General features: G+C 46.3%; 1 protein-coding gene and 1 pseudogene across 2 annotated transcripts; one reads left to right on the forward strand and one right to left on the reverse strand.

Annotated features, from left to right (window-relative positions):
* Positions 1-5,503: 5,503 nt before the first annotated feature.
* Positions 5,504-6,643, forward strand: LOC119292761 (annotated as a pseudogene).
* A 587-nt stretch (positions 6,644-7,230) lies between these two features.
* On the reverse strand, positions 7,231-12,277 carry LOC119291077 (protein NRT1/ PTR FAMILY 8.3-like). 2 transcript variants are annotated; one of them, XM_037569791.1, is made up of 6 exons: positions 12,171-12,277; positions 11,376-11,553; positions 10,304-10,403; positions 9,743-9,960; positions 8,594-9,150; positions 7,231-8,231 (listed from the first exon to the last, which is right to left on the reverse strand). In XM_037569791.1, the coding sequence occupies exons 2-6, from the start codon at positions 11,541-11,543 to the stop codon at positions 7,409-7,411; spliced, it is 1,866 nt and encodes a 621-aa protein (XP_037425688.1). In that variant the 5' UTR covers positions 11,544-11,553; positions 12,171-12,277; the 3' UTR covers positions 7,231-7,408. The 2 variants fall into 2 exon arrangements, with proteins under 2 accessions (XP_037425688.1, XP_037425689.1); XM_037569792.1 differs by lacking the exon at positions 12,171-12,277 and adding an exon at positions 11,974-12,100.
* Positions 12,278-16,878: the final 4,601 nt, after the last annotated feature.

Below are 16,878 nucleotides of genomic sequence, written 5' to 3' on the forward strand. Positions count from 1 at the left end.
AGGCTTAGCTGCAGTCCAGTACTCGCCTAAGTTTGAAAAATCCTACCAAGTGGTGAGCGATCCTCCCACTCAGAGGCTTAGCTGCAGTCCAGTACTCGCCTAAGTTTGAAAATCCTACCGAGTGGTGAGGAATCCTCCCACTCGGGGGCTTAGCTGCAGTCCAGTACTCGCCTACGTTTTAAAAATCCTACCGAGTGGTGAGCGATCCTCCCACTCGGAGGCTTAGCTGCAGTCCAGTACTCGCCTAAGTTTGAAAAATCTTACCGAGTGGTGAGAAATCCTCCCACACGGGGGGCTCAGCAAAGTGCGGGTCGGCCACGACCACCACTTCAGGGCTACACCGTCAAGAAGAAGGACGAGATTGTGCGCACTGTCAAAGGCCCATCCAACGGCTGGCGCCAAAGCAGACGGCTGACGGGAACGTCAAGACCATTGCTGAGTGCCTTGCTGGTGAACTGAGACAGGAACGTCAAGACCATTGCTGAGGGCCTTGCTGATGAGCTGATCAATGCTGCTCAAGGATCGTCCAACTGGTCGACTGCTGATTCCTCTTCAGAAGTTGTATCAAACAAACAGAAACCAATCCAAGAGAAGAACAAGTTCGATCAGTACCAACTAAAAAGAGTTTTAGTCCTCTCAGACCACCGCCGACTACCCGCAGTCGATGGCGGTCTCGGGAACTATACCCAGTGGGTGCACTAAACGTGCCCCCACTGGAGTAATCTCCACTCGGTATGGCCTGACCAGTCCGAGTGATAAACAACAACAAAAAGATAGGCTCTAAGACTCCCGCCGACTGCCCGCAGTCGACTGCAGTATCGGGGACTACACCCAGTGGGTGCACTCAGCGTGCCCCCACTGGAATGGTATCCACTCGGAACGATCCGCCCGGTCCGAGTGACGGCCAAACAACAAAAAGATAGGCTCTAAGACTCCCGCCGACTGCCCGCAATCAACTGCAATCTCGGGGACTACACCCAATGGGTGCACTCAGCGTGCCCCCACTGGAATGGTATCCACTCGGAACGGTCCGCCCGATCCGAGTGAGGGCCAAAAAACAAAAAAAGACATGTTCTAGGCATGAAGAAATTCCGAGTAATAAATTACTCGATGCAGGACCAGCTCCAAATCACTCCAAAAAAATTGCTATAAGGTGAGTTCAACGCTCCTCCGCGGACCCGTTTGAGCTCATTTCACTCGGACACCATGCAGTCTGGAATCCGTCAAGGCAACACACGGAGATAAGATCGCCGGGTGACCAGAGGAAGTTCATAAGTGCCTCTGTAGCACTCGACTCATCTGGGAATTCACCTCGATTCGACCCGCTCAACCTCGACCGATTCGGGGGCTAATGACGAGGACATGTATTAGGGGTAGGGTAATAGGCCTGACCTAAAGACCCTACCCATGGACACCGTACACTTTGTACTGGGCCCCTGGGCCAGATCGCCGTTCAGATGTACCGCAACTTGAAAGTCACTCGGACGGCAATGACCACTCGAAGCACGACACTCCACTCGACGAGCTCATTCCACTCGGCCGTATAACTCACTCGGATATGCGAAGACCAATAGTCAGCATGACGGTTTTGTAGTGGCCAGGTATTATGGCATTCATGCCCCACTTTGTAACATAGGAGGTGAGGGGGTGGCGCACTCTATATAAGCCACCCCCACCACTAGACTTGGGGCTCTCTTTTCTTCCACCTTTCTCTCTCTTCACCATTAGTCTCGGGACTTAGCTTAGGCATGGGGATCCGTTCCTCTCTCACACACACACATTGTAATATACGGATATATACTCAGATAAAACAAAGCCTCTCCGGAGCACGAGACGTAGGGTTGCTATCTCCATCGTGAGAGGCCCGAACTCGCTAAAACCACCGTGTCACCCATATGCATCTCGATAGATCATGCTCCATTACCCTATACCTTATTATTGTCGGATTCGTTCCCACGACACCCTTGCTCTATCGTCGTTCTCAGCCTCAGCCTCGCCAGCACAAGCACAACAGTCCTCCCATCCGTGCTCCCCGTTGCTGACATCGCCGCTAGCCAGGACGCCCCCGCGATACGTTCGACAACTCTTGGACTGCACCTTGCCCTCTTTGTATTCGACACATTGTCCGATCAAATTCACATGGTATTAGTACTTTTTTCTACCTTCTCTCTTTTTCTCTTTCTTCGCATTTATTATTTTTGCTTAGAAGTACGTATAGCTAGGCTTTTGCATGAGAGTCCACTCCTCTTACTTTTTTATCTCTCTTTTACACATAAGAAAAAATGACATGTAAGCGCTACTATTGTACTTGTTTGACTACCCATGGTGGGAATAACATAGGTGGTAACATAACACATACACATATCTAGGCAAAATAGATAATATGACAAGTAATTAATGACGAAAAAGAGACATGTGGTAACATAGAATGTTATTCACTAGCCACAGTGGGAAGTAACTTAGACTAGTGACATGCATATGTTACTAGTCTATTTTACTACGTCTATAGTGGGGAGTAACATATGTGTAGTGTCATGCAACACATCATTTATTAGATTATAGACTCATCTTGCCTGGGTATGTGTGATGTTGCTCATACTACTAGTAACTAGTTATGTTACCACATACCTCTTTTTTTTCATTAATTGCTTGTCACATCATCTATTTTATCTAGATATGTGTGATCTTACCATATATGTTACTTCCACTGTGGGTAGCCTGAGTAACATCACATATACCAAGACAAGATGAGTCTACAAACTAATAAATGAGGCATTGCATGACACCATTCATACTATGTTACTCTATTACTAGTCTAAGTTACTCCACACTATGGGTACTATAACAGAGGACCGTGAGTATTGTTTGAGTTAATTAATGCAGAATGGCTTAGACTTAACATTGGTACTCGCATTTTCTTGAATTTATTTTAGACTTCTGGCGATGTTCGTTTAGTGAGAAGAGATGTTCTCGTCAACTGCGAGGCATTTGTGATGACTTCATAAAATCTCAAAAAGCTATGCAAGGTCATTCTCTATGAGGCCTTCCACTATGTAGGCCAAAAGTGGTGCCATATTCACTTTTGACACATTTAGCATCGGTGCCCTTCATTGTCCAGCTAGTGCCTTAAGAAAAATTATAGGAACTGGAGCAAGTAGCTGCTTCGATGCCAAATTCTGTGAGGCAATAAAAAATCCATATCTTGCATGCAGACTAGATGGAATGGGTTTCCTGTGAGAGGAAGAGTAGTACTCCGATCCATTATTCTGCTAGATGTGGGCCAGTCTTTCACCGGTGCCAAATTGTCTATGTTATGAGAGAGGTGCCAAAAGCTTTTTATCCGACATCGATGTATACGTGGCACGCTTGTCAGAATTATGACACCAGATACATAGTGAAGGGCTGATGTGTCCATAAGGATAGGGTGCCGGTGCGTGCGTGTATTCAAAGGGCTGATTGTATGGGTTTGAGCTGACTTTGGTCGTACTGTATTGAAAAAAAAGAATTGACATTTCCTAAAAGAAACCGCGGCCGCCGCCACTCGCGCCGGATCGACATTCAGCTGCCGCGGCCGCCGCCTCCCGCATCTCCCATCCAACGCCGATTTATCTCGCCTTCCGTCACCGTCCCTCCCATCAATCGCCGGCTCACCTCCCCTCCCCTCGTAGTCGTCACAGTCGTCCTCCCGCAGTTCAAGGCCAGGTCGTCGCCCCTGAGTTCGCCGCCTCCTCAACGCACCTGAGCGCGCCAGCTCCTTGCCGCCACTGAGCACGCTGTCACCCTGCCTCCCCTGACTTACCATCGCGCCATTGTTCCCCGACTTCCCGGCTAGTCACCGCTTCTAGTCGCCGCCGTCGAAGTCTCGAAGCCAACCACCTCGCCGCCCTGACCAAGACCACGACGCCGCTGGCTCTGAGCACACAGACCGAGACACTCATCGGTCGAATTTGCATCGTCCCATTCCAGTCCAGCCCGAACACTGCATCGACTTTGCACGAGTAAATTGCATAAAACCACCACTTTGAGGGCTAGTTTTGCGAAAAATACTAAAATACAGTTTCTCTGCAGAAAGCACCACGTCTTGCGTAATTCTTTTGCAAAAACCACTGATCGGCTGATCGGGCTGCGTTAAGTGAGTTTATGACAATTGGGGCCCATTTTTCGCCTACGTGGCATAACAGTTTAGGTTTCATGCAAAAAAGCCCCCCAAATTTCTCTCCTTGCCAAAAACTTTGTCGCAGGCCCATCCCGACCGCGACCACCGTCGCCCCTCCCGACCCCGGCAACCCCTCCGACCCCGGCCACCACCCATTCCAACCTCGGCGGCGCCCATCCCGACCCCGACCGCCGTCGCCCCTCCGACCACGGCCACCACTCGTTCCAACCTTGGCAGCCCCCATCCCGACCCCAGACGAGGCAGAGTCCGCTGTCGCCGTTCCTGCACCGAGGCAGAGGACGCCTCCCGTGGCCCTCCCCTCGCCGCCTGCTGGCCGAGGAGCAGTTCGACCTCAACGCCGGCGAGGTTCATCTGCCGCCCCAAGCCTCCATGGGCGCGGCCCCAGAACAGGATGATGGATTGGGTCGTCGCTCTCCTCGATCCAGAACAGGATGAGGCAGAGGAGGCCACATGCGGTGGCCAATGTAGAGGAGGCAGCAGGGACGGGGCTCTACCAGCGGGATCCGGCCAGGAACGAGCAAGGGCGGCGGAGGACGGCCGGATCTGGTGGCGTCGGGGTCCTGGTGGTCATCGTCGTTGGCTCGCTGAAGCTCCGGTGGTGAGGCACTCGCGGCCGAGCGCGAGGAAGCAGGGAGGCGGGATGGAGGGCCGGCATCGGGGTTGATGCGCCTGTGGAGGAGATGGCGGTGAGGCATGGTCGTCGTCGCTCGTCGGCGAGCGCGAGAAGGCGCAGGAGGGGGGGAGGGGCCGGCGTCGGGGTTGATGCACCTGGGGAGGGGATTGCGTTTATGTTTTTTATTTAGGGGTGTCTGTGTAAAATCTAAGGACTCGTTTGTAAATTTGGAATAACACTGATCTGGCACGAAATGTTATGCCACGTAGGCAAGAAATGGGCATCAACTGTCATAAACTCACTTAACGCGGCCCGATCCGCCGATCAGTGGTTTTTGCAAAAGAATTACGCAAGACGTGGTGCTTTCTGCAGAGAAACTGTATCCTAGTGTTTTTCGCAAAACTAGCCCTTAAAGTGATGATTTTATGCAATTTACTCACTTTGCACAGTACGATGAAGATGTCAGTACTCATTTGTTGTTTATGGTTTATGTGCCGTACAATCTTGTAGCTCCACACTACCCTCTCCATTGTGCAATCCCTTGCAAAACTAAGTTTACTACATAATGGTCCCTGAGCGACGATAGCATAGACAAGGAGTTTGTTAGTTTGTTTGGGAAATTATGCAGATACATTGTTCAGACTCACATACTGTCCTAGCCTAATTTTGTTTTGCGTTACTGCCGAGTCCCAGATCTCAAACTGGATAGTTAGATGCTGAATAATTTAAAAGCTCGGCTGTATTTCTCATCTGAAGTTCTGAATATCCAATGCACTTTATTGCTCCGCAGAGAGAAAGCAAATGCAGGGCATCTCACCAACTTCGAAGTTCTTGACATCTTACGAAGTAGAGGTGCAAAAACTGAACCCATGGGATGTTTGGGGGGCTGTTGCTGCATCAGAGTGCAAGGTGCTCATTTGTTTCTCTGATGCTTGATCCAATCTGTGTGTTCGATAGCCTGTTGATTCGTGTCCTTTTTTTATAATTAAACTGCTCTCATGTTTATTGCTGTAACAAACAGGTATACGAGTACCTCCTAAAAACTCCTGCTTGCAACCAAACAAGGGAATCCGTTACTGAATTTGCAAACAGATGTGAGGGTTTCAAGCTTACCGATGCTGACAAGCAAAATATTATCAATTGGAGGCCAACCTCAGTTGCTGATGTTTATGCGGTATTGTCATGTTTATTTGCTGATCTTAAGATGCACGTTATTATGATATATTCGTTAGCTGAGACAAACCAAGACATTTAGTCTAGTAATACTTTGGACCATTTGTGAGATCTTGAAATGAAATTGTCATTTGCTACAGAATTTAGAGCCTGCTTGGTTTGGAGCCAATATTTGGCAACTCTAAAAAAATTGGCAGCTGATTGTCTGGACTCCAAATTTTGGCAATTCAACAGAACACTATCAAAGTTGCTCTATTGGCCAACTTTGACTAATTTCTGAAATAGTGAAGCAAATATATTTGAATAGCAATGTGCATGTTTCAAAATTTTGTGCCTTCATATGTGCTTGATTTATTGCCAAGAGATTTAAGTTATCTTAAAGGTTGAATGTTTATTGTTGAGTACTCCCTCCGTCCGGCATTTCTCCGACGCGTATTTCCGGATGGAGGGAGTACTAAACTGAACATTATGGGTTTTAGGTTAAGATGTTCATCTAATTTGTTCTGTTATCTGTTTCAGATGGTAGAGGAGTGTGGGAAAAGATTCAGCAAGGATGAGCAAGGAGGGGACATAATGAAGAGGAACGTGCCAAGGAACTATTGGGTCTTGTAAATGAGGTTTTTCCACGACCACCCATTAAGCAAGAGGATGAACTGGAGGTGGATATGAAGGACATCTGAAAGGGTCTCCGTGCGATGGAGATTTTCGGATCAGCCTGTAGCTTATATCTGCATATATTTTGTAGTGCCGAGGAGCATCTAGTTTGAGACATCCATGTCAGAATCGACAATTTCACCTATGAGCTTCAATGGCAGTCGAGGATCTCTTGGCCCTTGTTGGAAATGAGAATGAACTTGACATTTCCTTTGCTGTAAACTCGATTCCCACATTTATCGTAGCTCCTTGTTGAATGAACAAATTAAGCAGCTTAACAGTATGTTAGGGTCAATTAAGCTACTGATGACGCAGTGGCTTAATTATCACCAGCTCGCTGCCTCACAAACACCAAGTATGAGAAAGATAGGCAACGGAAGCTCCGGTTGAGTATGCAATCCGTGATAAACCCGTCGCCTGAAGCATGTGAGGCAGCTAATCTATACTGTATAGTTTACCTGTGCACATGATGATATTACAGTACAATTTCCTCACACCCTAACCAAATGCAGTATGGAGTGGTATCCCTAAAGCTCAAATTCACTCAAAATAGAAGTAATATCCAGTGTGTAGTTCTGTGCCAAACAAACACTGGCAACTCTTTGGAGCCATGTAATATAGAAGTAACCGGAAAATTTAGGTATTTAAATATCTTTTCCAGATAAAAGCACTTCTTAGCACCACCATTTTTCATAATGAGATGTATAGTCTCACATTGAGCGTCTCCGGTTTTGAAAAAGAAAGATCTACAGAGTTACAGTCTGCAATTATAATGCCAAGGTCAAGGAGGCTCAGGAAGCCTTCTTACATTTGTACCTCCTAGCATAGAATACAAAGACAAATATATTCAGTAAACTCAGCCCAGCCATCATCAGGTAGAATCTATCCAAATGCCCTTCATTCAAGTTATCAGGTATCCACCCTGGGCTGCCTCCTCTGGCTGTGAATACCGGCACAAGGGAAAGGATAAACGAACTAAGGTAATTTCCGGCCGAGATGTTAAGAAGCGAGAATGCCATGCCTAAGCTTCTCATGGCGTCTGGAGACTCATCGTAGAAAAATTCAGTTAGCCCAATGTTGGAGAACACCTCGGCGACGCCTAGCAGAAAGTACTGGGGTCCTTGCCACAGGATGCTCATTGGAACAGCCGCCTTGCTGTGCACCAAACCTTCGGACTGTGCAATCTGTAACCGGTTACTCTCCACCAATGCTGCTAACACCATTGAGAGCATGGAGAAACATAAACCGATCCCTATTCGCTGCGGTGACGAAATGCCATTCGCTCTGCCAGTGAATTTTCTAATTACTGGAACAAGGACTCTCTCATAAATTGGAACCAGCATAATGACAGTAAATGTATCTATGGACTGAAAGGATGCAGCGGGTATTTCGAAAGACCAGACATGTTTCTCCATTGTCATCCCTTGCTCTACAAATGTTGAAAACATTTGTTCCTGAACTGCAGCAAACAATACCATTGCTGACCAAATTGGGAACATTCTGATCAGAATCTTCAACTCCTCTACCTGAGTGACGGTACAAATCTTCCATTTATTAAGTTGGCCAGGAGATTCACAGTCAGGTAGTGTCACAATCGCAGCTTTATCAAAGAACCTGAATGAGGAAGAAAAATATTACTAATTCAATAATTATGGAAATCTACTTGATCAGACTGTTTCAGGTTCTTTATAGAAAAATATTAGTACTGTTTCCCTAATTATAGAAATCTTCCTTAATACTTGAAAAAGAAGAGAATTTTTTTCTACGAATTTCAGCACATCCATTTGTACCAACATAGATTTTTCACAAAAGTGTGCAATATTGTTTCCCCTTTTCATTAATTTGAATATAACTTAAAATGTAGCTTACATATCTATTATTAGAAAATAAATAATGAACTTTACTTGAACAAAAATTCAAAATAAAATGAATGCATAATTATAAAGTTAAGAGTTGAAATCTCAGCAGAGTATTACTCAAGTCCACTTGTATGTTCCAATTTCCAGCTGCCTTCGACTGCCGAACCTTGCCCCGAAAACTCATAAAGAGCTGAGGAATCACATGGCAAAACTTTATCGAAGTTCCGAGAAGCTGCAACAACAACCTGCCATATTCTTGCTAGAGGGCTTCCTCCAGGTTTCTGAAATCTATACACAATGGAGCCCAAGAAAAAAACACTTATACCTAAAGTCACAAATAGTGTAGAAACTGTAAAACCCCAGAGCCAGCCTTCATGTTCTTGAACCCAGACAATAACAGTCCCAGCGATCAATGAACCAGCATTGATTGAGAAATAGTGCCAATTAAAGAAAGAGCTCTTTCTGGTCTTCTCCACTTCATCAGTGTCATCAAATTGATCGGCTCCAAAAGACGTGACGCAAGGGCTCTGTGCACCGTACCCTAAACCAACCATGTACAACCCAACCAAGAATATATTGTACCGAGAAGAGATAGGATCTACCCAAAGAGTCCAAGCACGAGGACCGGCTGAGATTATTGGAAGTGCTGCTGATAGAAGCAACAACATCATACCCTGAATAACAGAACGAAAAAAACAAGTTAAACAAAAATGTTAGGAAAACAGAGTTCAGATATTGAATGCACATGTTAAGGTAAACAAACATCGTTTGATCTCTTGTCATTAGGTCTATAGGTTGGTCGCTAGTTTTGTTGGGCTATTTGGTTTTCCTAGCTTATCATTTCTTTTGTCTTGATAAGGGTCAATGTATTCTCAGGTGTTATATAGGTCTGTGCAATTTTTAGGTTGTTCTTCCACCACAAAATGATGCACATTTAGATGCGTGTTCGAGATGTGTTGGATGCGCATATCATATCATAACTAGAGTCTGAATACTTAACACCAGAAACTAGTGGCATTCGCATCGTTCATCCATCAGAACAGTCATGATATCATGTACTCCCTCCATAAATAAATATAAGAGCATTTAGATCACTACTTTAGTGATATAAACGCTCTTATATTTATTTACGGAGGGAGTAATAAAGATTTTTTTTTACTCTTTCAGCGTAGTAGGATCTCCACTGACAGTAATTATTTTTAAAATAGAGTACTCTTTGTGGTTATTCTGAATCATAAATGAGCAAGAGTTATTTGTAGCGCTTACCATAATGAAAATTGTGCAGCTGATCAAAGCTGTCCGGTACTTCCCCAGATACGAATCAGCAACGAAGGCTCCAACCAGAGGTGCGAGATAGCTAGTACCTTGCCAAGTTGCAACATGTCTCGCAGCATCCAAATTTGTTTCATGTAAGACTTTTGTGAGATAACTGACTAGGTTTTTTCCAATTGAAGAATAGGCCAGATAACAGCAGAATGAACAGACTGCAACAACGTAGTTCGCTTTCTGTTAGATCTTACAGTTAATACAGAATGCGGCCATAAAATTCTAGTGTCAAATTAACCAAGAGCTCGGTTCAGTGTCTGAAGAGACCAAATATATTTTATTTTATTTTTTGCGAAAAGAAGAGACCAAATATATTCACAGATAGTATGTTGGGACTCTGGATGTATATCAGTATATGCACGTTAAGAGTGTGAAATATAAGTGTCACCGTTCAAGTATTTATTCTCGACAGAATGTATAGAAGTATCTAACCATCACATTTCTACGGTCTTATAATAGAAAGGCTAATAATGCACAAGCATTGTGCTGTACTGAACTGACCTATGGTTAAGGAGGAGGCCTTCCAGTTCCCTGTATGTTCTCTGGAAGCAGGATGACCACTGGTACAAAGAGATCCATCACCTGTATATTCCGTGGAATTCTGCGTTTCACAGTAAAGCAGAAGTAACCATAATGAACATGAGAAAGTGATATAATGGCGCTGACAGGTAAAACAATATGAACAGAGGGAGGACTGGTAACAGATAAATACTACTCTGACTGACATGGGAACAGTTAGCCTCAAACTGAAAAATATAACAAATCCAAATAAGCTTTAAAATATATAACACGAATTTAACTTGGTAAGTAGAACCAAAGAAGGTCACAAAAGAATCGAGTACGCAATACTTTATTCCTACAGAACATTTTTCATCTTTTATTTGAACCTGCAACAACGTAGCTAGTATTAAATCTCAAAATTAACAAGGACACCGACCGTAAACAGTACTTTCACAGCATTTTATGCAGTCAGAATAAATTGCATGCGTATAATAAGTATGGCTAAGGAGAGTTTTTTCCCACAAAAAAAAGGAGAGTATATTTTCTTTGATTTTATCTGTGTTATTAAGTACTCCCTCCGTCCGGAAATACTTGTCCTAGGTCTAGATACAATCATTTCTAGGACAAGTATTTCCGGACGGAGGGAGTACGAACAGGGTTCATGGTTAAAAAAAGAGAAACTATTCACTAGTTTTCTTTGAAATTTAATTGCTCCCTCTGTTCATAAATATAAGATGTTTTGGATATTTAATATGGAGTACATACGGACTGAAATGAGTGAGCAAACACACTAAAACGTGTCTATATACATTTGATTCTGAAAAAAGTTGTTACATCTTATATTTGTGAACGGAGGGAGCAAGTCTCAATACTTCATGCTTCGATAACTAAGCATGGAAATTGTCGAGCTGTTTAGAAGGATGCAAGACAGCACCAACATAATGGATGTTTTTATGAATCAACTACAAAGAGCAAAATCTGAATACATATCTGACAACAGAGTTCGCACAAGCAAGCCTCGCAAGGTGATACTCGCGTGCGAGAGAGAAAGGGGGAGAGGGACAGCACAAACCTCCTGCGATGAGCTGCCTCCGTCCAGCAGAGGGCTCTTGTCCAATGGATCCGTGGAGTCCATGACTCTGTTCTTCTTGCAGTTGCAGGGGAAGAAACCCTGAGAAAGCAAGAGGAAGGAGATGGCATGAAAAGGATGGAGCTGCAGGTCGGATGCCTCAATCAACATATATCTGGCCCTACAATGATGCACCGAAATAGAGTAAGCACAAATGACAGCCAGCGGCTCCAACAGCAATGGAACCGTGTGAGGAGGATGCTCATTCCAACCGATTCAGACGTCACAATCATCGAGCATAGACAAACGTGCTACAGATCGTGAGACATACATAATGTACTACTATATGAAGATATGGAGAATAAAATACAACTGCTTCGGATATCTATAAATATGCATTTCTCTTTTGACGTATGGAGCTCATTTTTCTTTTCATACTATTAAAAGGGGGCTATCATTTATTTCTTTTGACATGAAAAAGGGGCTATCATTGGTATGGTGTTGGCAGGTGTGCCAGTGCCAACCTCTCCCCCTCGAACCCCATCGTGGTGTGGTGGGTCTCACGAGTCAGCTGAGAGACGAGCAACGAACTAGTACTCACTTCGAAAGGGAAATTACGGCATGCTGCTGCCCGGATTTCTTCCGAACCGAGGAAGAAGAGCAGCGAGCGCCGCGGAGTTCTCCACTGCACCACGCATGCGGCAGCAGCTGGAAGAACCTTGCCTTGCCAGATCAACGAAGAAGCACACGGAAATAGTACTCGGAGAAGAAGTGCTAGAAGCTTGGTGAGTTGCTCACCGCGTGGGCGGCGCGCAGCATCGAACTGGGTTGAGCGGAGAGCCCGAGGCGGCGAGACCGGACACCGGAGAGCGAGACCGGACACGCGGGGCGAGGAGACGCACCACGCAGCACCTCCCCCGAAATATCTGTTGCCGCTCCGCGGAATGGCCCACCTGGCAGTGGTAGTGGTAGGAGAAATCCAGTGGTACGCTTTTGGTGGCTTGGAGCGCACACGTGGAACGGCTCTCCCAGTTTTTTTCGCGGGCTTAAAAAACTTTCGTTTTTCAAGCTGGACAGCACGATCCAGTTGGCAGAGGCTTAGAGCATCTTTTTTTTTTCTACACCCGACCTCTCAACCCGCCTCGTATGCTCAGACGGGCCGCCCAATCACTGACCCTCATATGTCTTTTTATCTAGACGGACGTCTTAAACGGGCCTCAAACGTCCGGGCTCGCCGGGCCCCCTCATATCTAGCCTAAATATGTGGCGGATATGGGGCGCCCGGGCATGCCAGTGGTGTCGTACCCGGCCCATGCCGGCCCTCCTGACCCCATTTATGTTCGTCCCCAAACGCTCGTCGGAGTAAACCCTAGTCACTTCACTTCACTCCTCACCGTCACCCGAGCTCATCTACGGCAATTTCCGGCCTTCTCCGCCATGGCAGGCAGCGGATCGGACTCTGACCAGTCCGGATTCGTCGACTGGGGTGTCATCCCGTGTCGGTTGGAGGAGGCAATGGAAGTCCGCATTGCACTTCGTCGCTCCCGGGAGGACAACGCCCGACCGGTGAGCGGATCCATCCGCCACGACGCCATAGCGTCCACTCACCGGGCGCTCGGGTCCTCTGGTGCTGGATCCTCACAGTCCCGGCAACCGAAACACCTCTCCTTCCCCATCACTGGTCGGGCAGACTATGAATCCCACCGGAACGGGCGGCCCGTCGTGCGAAGAAGAGGATAAGGGCCGCCGAGGCCCGTATCGCGGCGGAAATGGCGATGGCCGCAGAGGAGGAAGCCATCCACGCCCGCATTATGAAGAAATGACAGCGGAGGAACACGCGCGTCCTCGCCCGAGAGCAGAATCGGGCGATCCTTGCCATGGCCGGACCGCCAACGAAGGAGGAGGAGGACAGCAACGGCGAGGACAGCTCCGGCGACGAGCAGATCCGGCTCGATCCGTACTGTGTCTTTGATCGGTACTTCCGCGATAAGGACGGCAAGGGCGTCGGGAAGGGCAAGGGCAGTCGTGGATGAACTCCACCATAGCCAAACATGCCAAATTTTGTAGTCCGATGGCATGTTTAGTGTAGTGTGATGAAGTAGCCGGATGATGCGTGTGCATCGACGTAGTTGCATGAGTTTGTATGGATTTGAGATATGGTAATTGGGGTGTCCTGATGTGAATTACATTATTTGAGGGTGCCCGGTCAGTGTCAACGGACGTGCCCGGACGCGTCCGCGAGCGTTTGAGGGCCGGATTTGTCAAGTCTGGTTGTAGATGCTCTTACAATCCCTTAAGATTCAGACCGCAAGTAGAATGTTGTAATGGTGCCCAAAGGCATCTCCAAAGCTGATCCTCAACCGAATACTGCATCCGTCAGCGGACCAAGGATCAGTTTGTGAACATTTATGCTAGAACATGGCATCCAACTGCGGTCGCATACTCCCTTTGTAAGTTAATATAAGACATCAGTGATCTAAAAGGTCTTATATTAATTTATAGAGAGGATACATTTTAAACCAGATTTCTGCTAACCCAAGGATTTTTCTTCAAACACGACGGAACTCATTAAAGTTGGGTAGTAAATATCATAAATCATCCATAAATAACATGCAAGTATGTCTAGTACAACAATAGTTTCAAATTCAACGAGGTTAACTGGATGTTCAAGAAGTTTTCATGGATGGATCATGTTGCAACATTATGTGAAATGAATGAATCAATGAACAAGTAGAGCGAGAAGAAGCAAAACTTACAACATCCATGGTCGCGGTGCACAATGGTTACATTGCCTCCAGCCGATCAAACCGCGCCACAAAACTATTTATTGATGAGCGGCCATTCGTCAACCCTAAACCCATTACATGCTTGAGGAACGACCGCCCATAGATGGTCTCTGAATTGATGATCCCACATACGGCTGAGTGGAACTAGGAGAAAATTATGAGCAACTTCATCTCCTCTAATGCGGAAGCAATCTTATCAATTCCGTTATGTACAAGACCAACCTATGGTTTTTGGGCCTCGAATTTTAACAAAAAGGGTATCTTCTCAATCAAATCCGCTTACCGCATGCTAGTGGACACAAAAATGAGGCGGAAAGCTTGGCTGGATGAGAGAGAAAATTCATCAAATTCAAATGCTGAGCATAAATCTTGGTACCATGTCGAAGATCCAAGTACCGACGAAAATCAAAAATTTCCTTTGGCGCATGCCCAGATTATTTCTGACCGCTGACGTTGTGTGTCATCGCACCATGGTGTCGGTTAGTATTTGCAACTTCGTGGCAGCCCGGATTCTTGGAGGCACTCTCTGTTGGAATGCAACATGTCAAGATGTGTGTGCGCACTAGATGGTCCAAATCTCATTGATCTTCTCCTACAGAACACTGAACCTGAAGCGAAACGATGGATCCTTTCACTATTGGACTATCCTTTCACTGTTGGACTCATTATCGCATAATGTCTTCGTTTCGGTTCTAGTAACCCACTGGGCAATCTGGCATGCTCGTCGTAAGGCGATACACGAGGAAAGTTCCAAAAGCCCTCAGACACGTGTAATTTTATTTGGGGAAATCTACGTGACCCGGAAGCATCAAGGACACACAAAAATCCTCCTCAAATGACAACTCTGTTGGTCCTGCTCGTTGGATCTCACTACCAGCGGGTTATGCAAAGTTGAAAATAGATGAGGCTGTGTCGGGAGCACTTGCATCTGGTGCCGTGGTTTGAGATGCCGATGGCGTTTTCTCTTGGAGCTACAACTCTTGTTTGAGCGGGTGTAGGTGGTCCGTCGGTCCTCGAAGCAATGGCGTGTCGGGAAGCTGTGGCACTTGCTAAAGATTTTTCACTGAACAACATAATTATAGCGACCGATTGCAAGGAGGTGATACAAAACATCACATTAGGCACATGAGAAAAATGGAAGCATCATTCGAGAGATCGTTGTGACAGCTCGGGAATTTACCTCTTGTTCTTTTATCTTTCAGGGTAGAGAGACGAATATAGAGGCTCATATCCTTGCAAAACATGTTCTAGGACTTAGTGAAGGACACCATCTTTGGCTCCTTCAACCTTCTGATCTTCAATGTATCCCCATGAACATGGTTACAAATTAATAAAATAGAGTGTGGTTTGCCTACAAAATTTGAGCTAATGCATGGCTAACAGTATTCGAGCTAATGCATCGGGAAGAACTGCCTTCGTCATCACCGTTTCATCCTCATATTCGTCTTGATCTGACAATGACACATCCATGAAGTTCTCGTAGAAGTACCTTGTGTGCGAATCCATGTTATTTGCTTCAAAGTAAGGAAAAAATATTAAAAAATGGCTATGGTATTTGATCGAACAATTGTCGGACGTGGTATCCGCCATGGACGACATTTGCAAGGGTGGAGGGTACCTGGACTGCAGCTGAATCAGTGATGGATCAACGACGTTGGCAGAACGAGCATGCCGCCTTGGTCTAGCGGCGAAGGTTCAGCAAGGCTTGGGCGGGCGGGCGGGGTGACACAGCGGCAGCGACAGACTAGAAAGGAGCGGATACAGAGAAGGGAGGAGAGACGGAGTGCGAGAAAATGGGTCCATGTGAGGTTTTTTGGTAGGCCGTGTATGTGAGAGGCTTATGCGTCGGTGGTCCGGACACCTGCAAACCTCCTCAGCTTTGCAACTGGTTTGTCGGATTTCAAACGTTGGACGCGTCCGAAGACGATTTAGGCACGTCGTTGGATGGCAAAAAAATCTGAACACCACGGTTCACACATTTAGGGTGGTTTGATGCAGGAGTTGGAGTTGCCCTAATGTGTGGGTGAATTTTCATATCATCAACCATCAAATGTGGAATTTTTCATCATTGTTTTCATATTACTAATATAGCTAAATGTCATTACCGAGAAAGGCTTTCGCCTCGCTTTATAAATAAAGCAACCACCGAGCACAAGGTCAACAAAGTACCAACAGAATAACACACACACACACCGCCACCGCAGGCAAGGTCTAACAAACAACCACACAAACATCAAAAGGGTTCAGCTGTGGGCACAACAGAACAAGCTCAACACACAAACACATCAAGCACGCACAACACACGCGGTGACGACGTGGCGGGGAAGATCTAATCCGGCTCTGGTGGTGGTGGGGGAAGCAGCGGAGCCATCCGGAGAGCCATCGCGTGAAGCTGGGTGATGATGGAGTTGATGGCGTGTCTCTCCCTGGGGCGGCTAAGCGGCCTCCAAAGCTGCAAGTAACCAGACCATTTGAACAAAGCGTCAGTAGCACGGTGAAGAGGTATACGCCGAATCACAAGCTTATTCCTAACAGTCCAATGCGTCCAGGCTAGCACACCGATGGTCAGCCACCTAATGTGGCGGGACGAGGGTGGTAGCGCCTGGAGTTCGGCGAAGAGAGCGGGGAAGTCGTTGTGGTCCCAGCTTCTACCCAATATTTTGTGGAAACAGCTCCACAGGAATGATACGTCTCCAACGTATCTATAATTTTTTATTGTT

Source organism: Triticum dicoccoides, chromosome 4B, assembly GCF_002162155.2.
Source record: "Triticum dicoccoides isolate Atlit2015 ecotype Zavitan chromosome 4B, WEW_v2.0, whole genome shotgun sequence".
In the NCBI taxonomy this organism is placed as follows: domain Eukaryota; kingdom Viridiplantae; phylum Streptophyta; class Magnoliopsida; order Poales; family Poaceae; genus Triticum; species Triticum dicoccoides.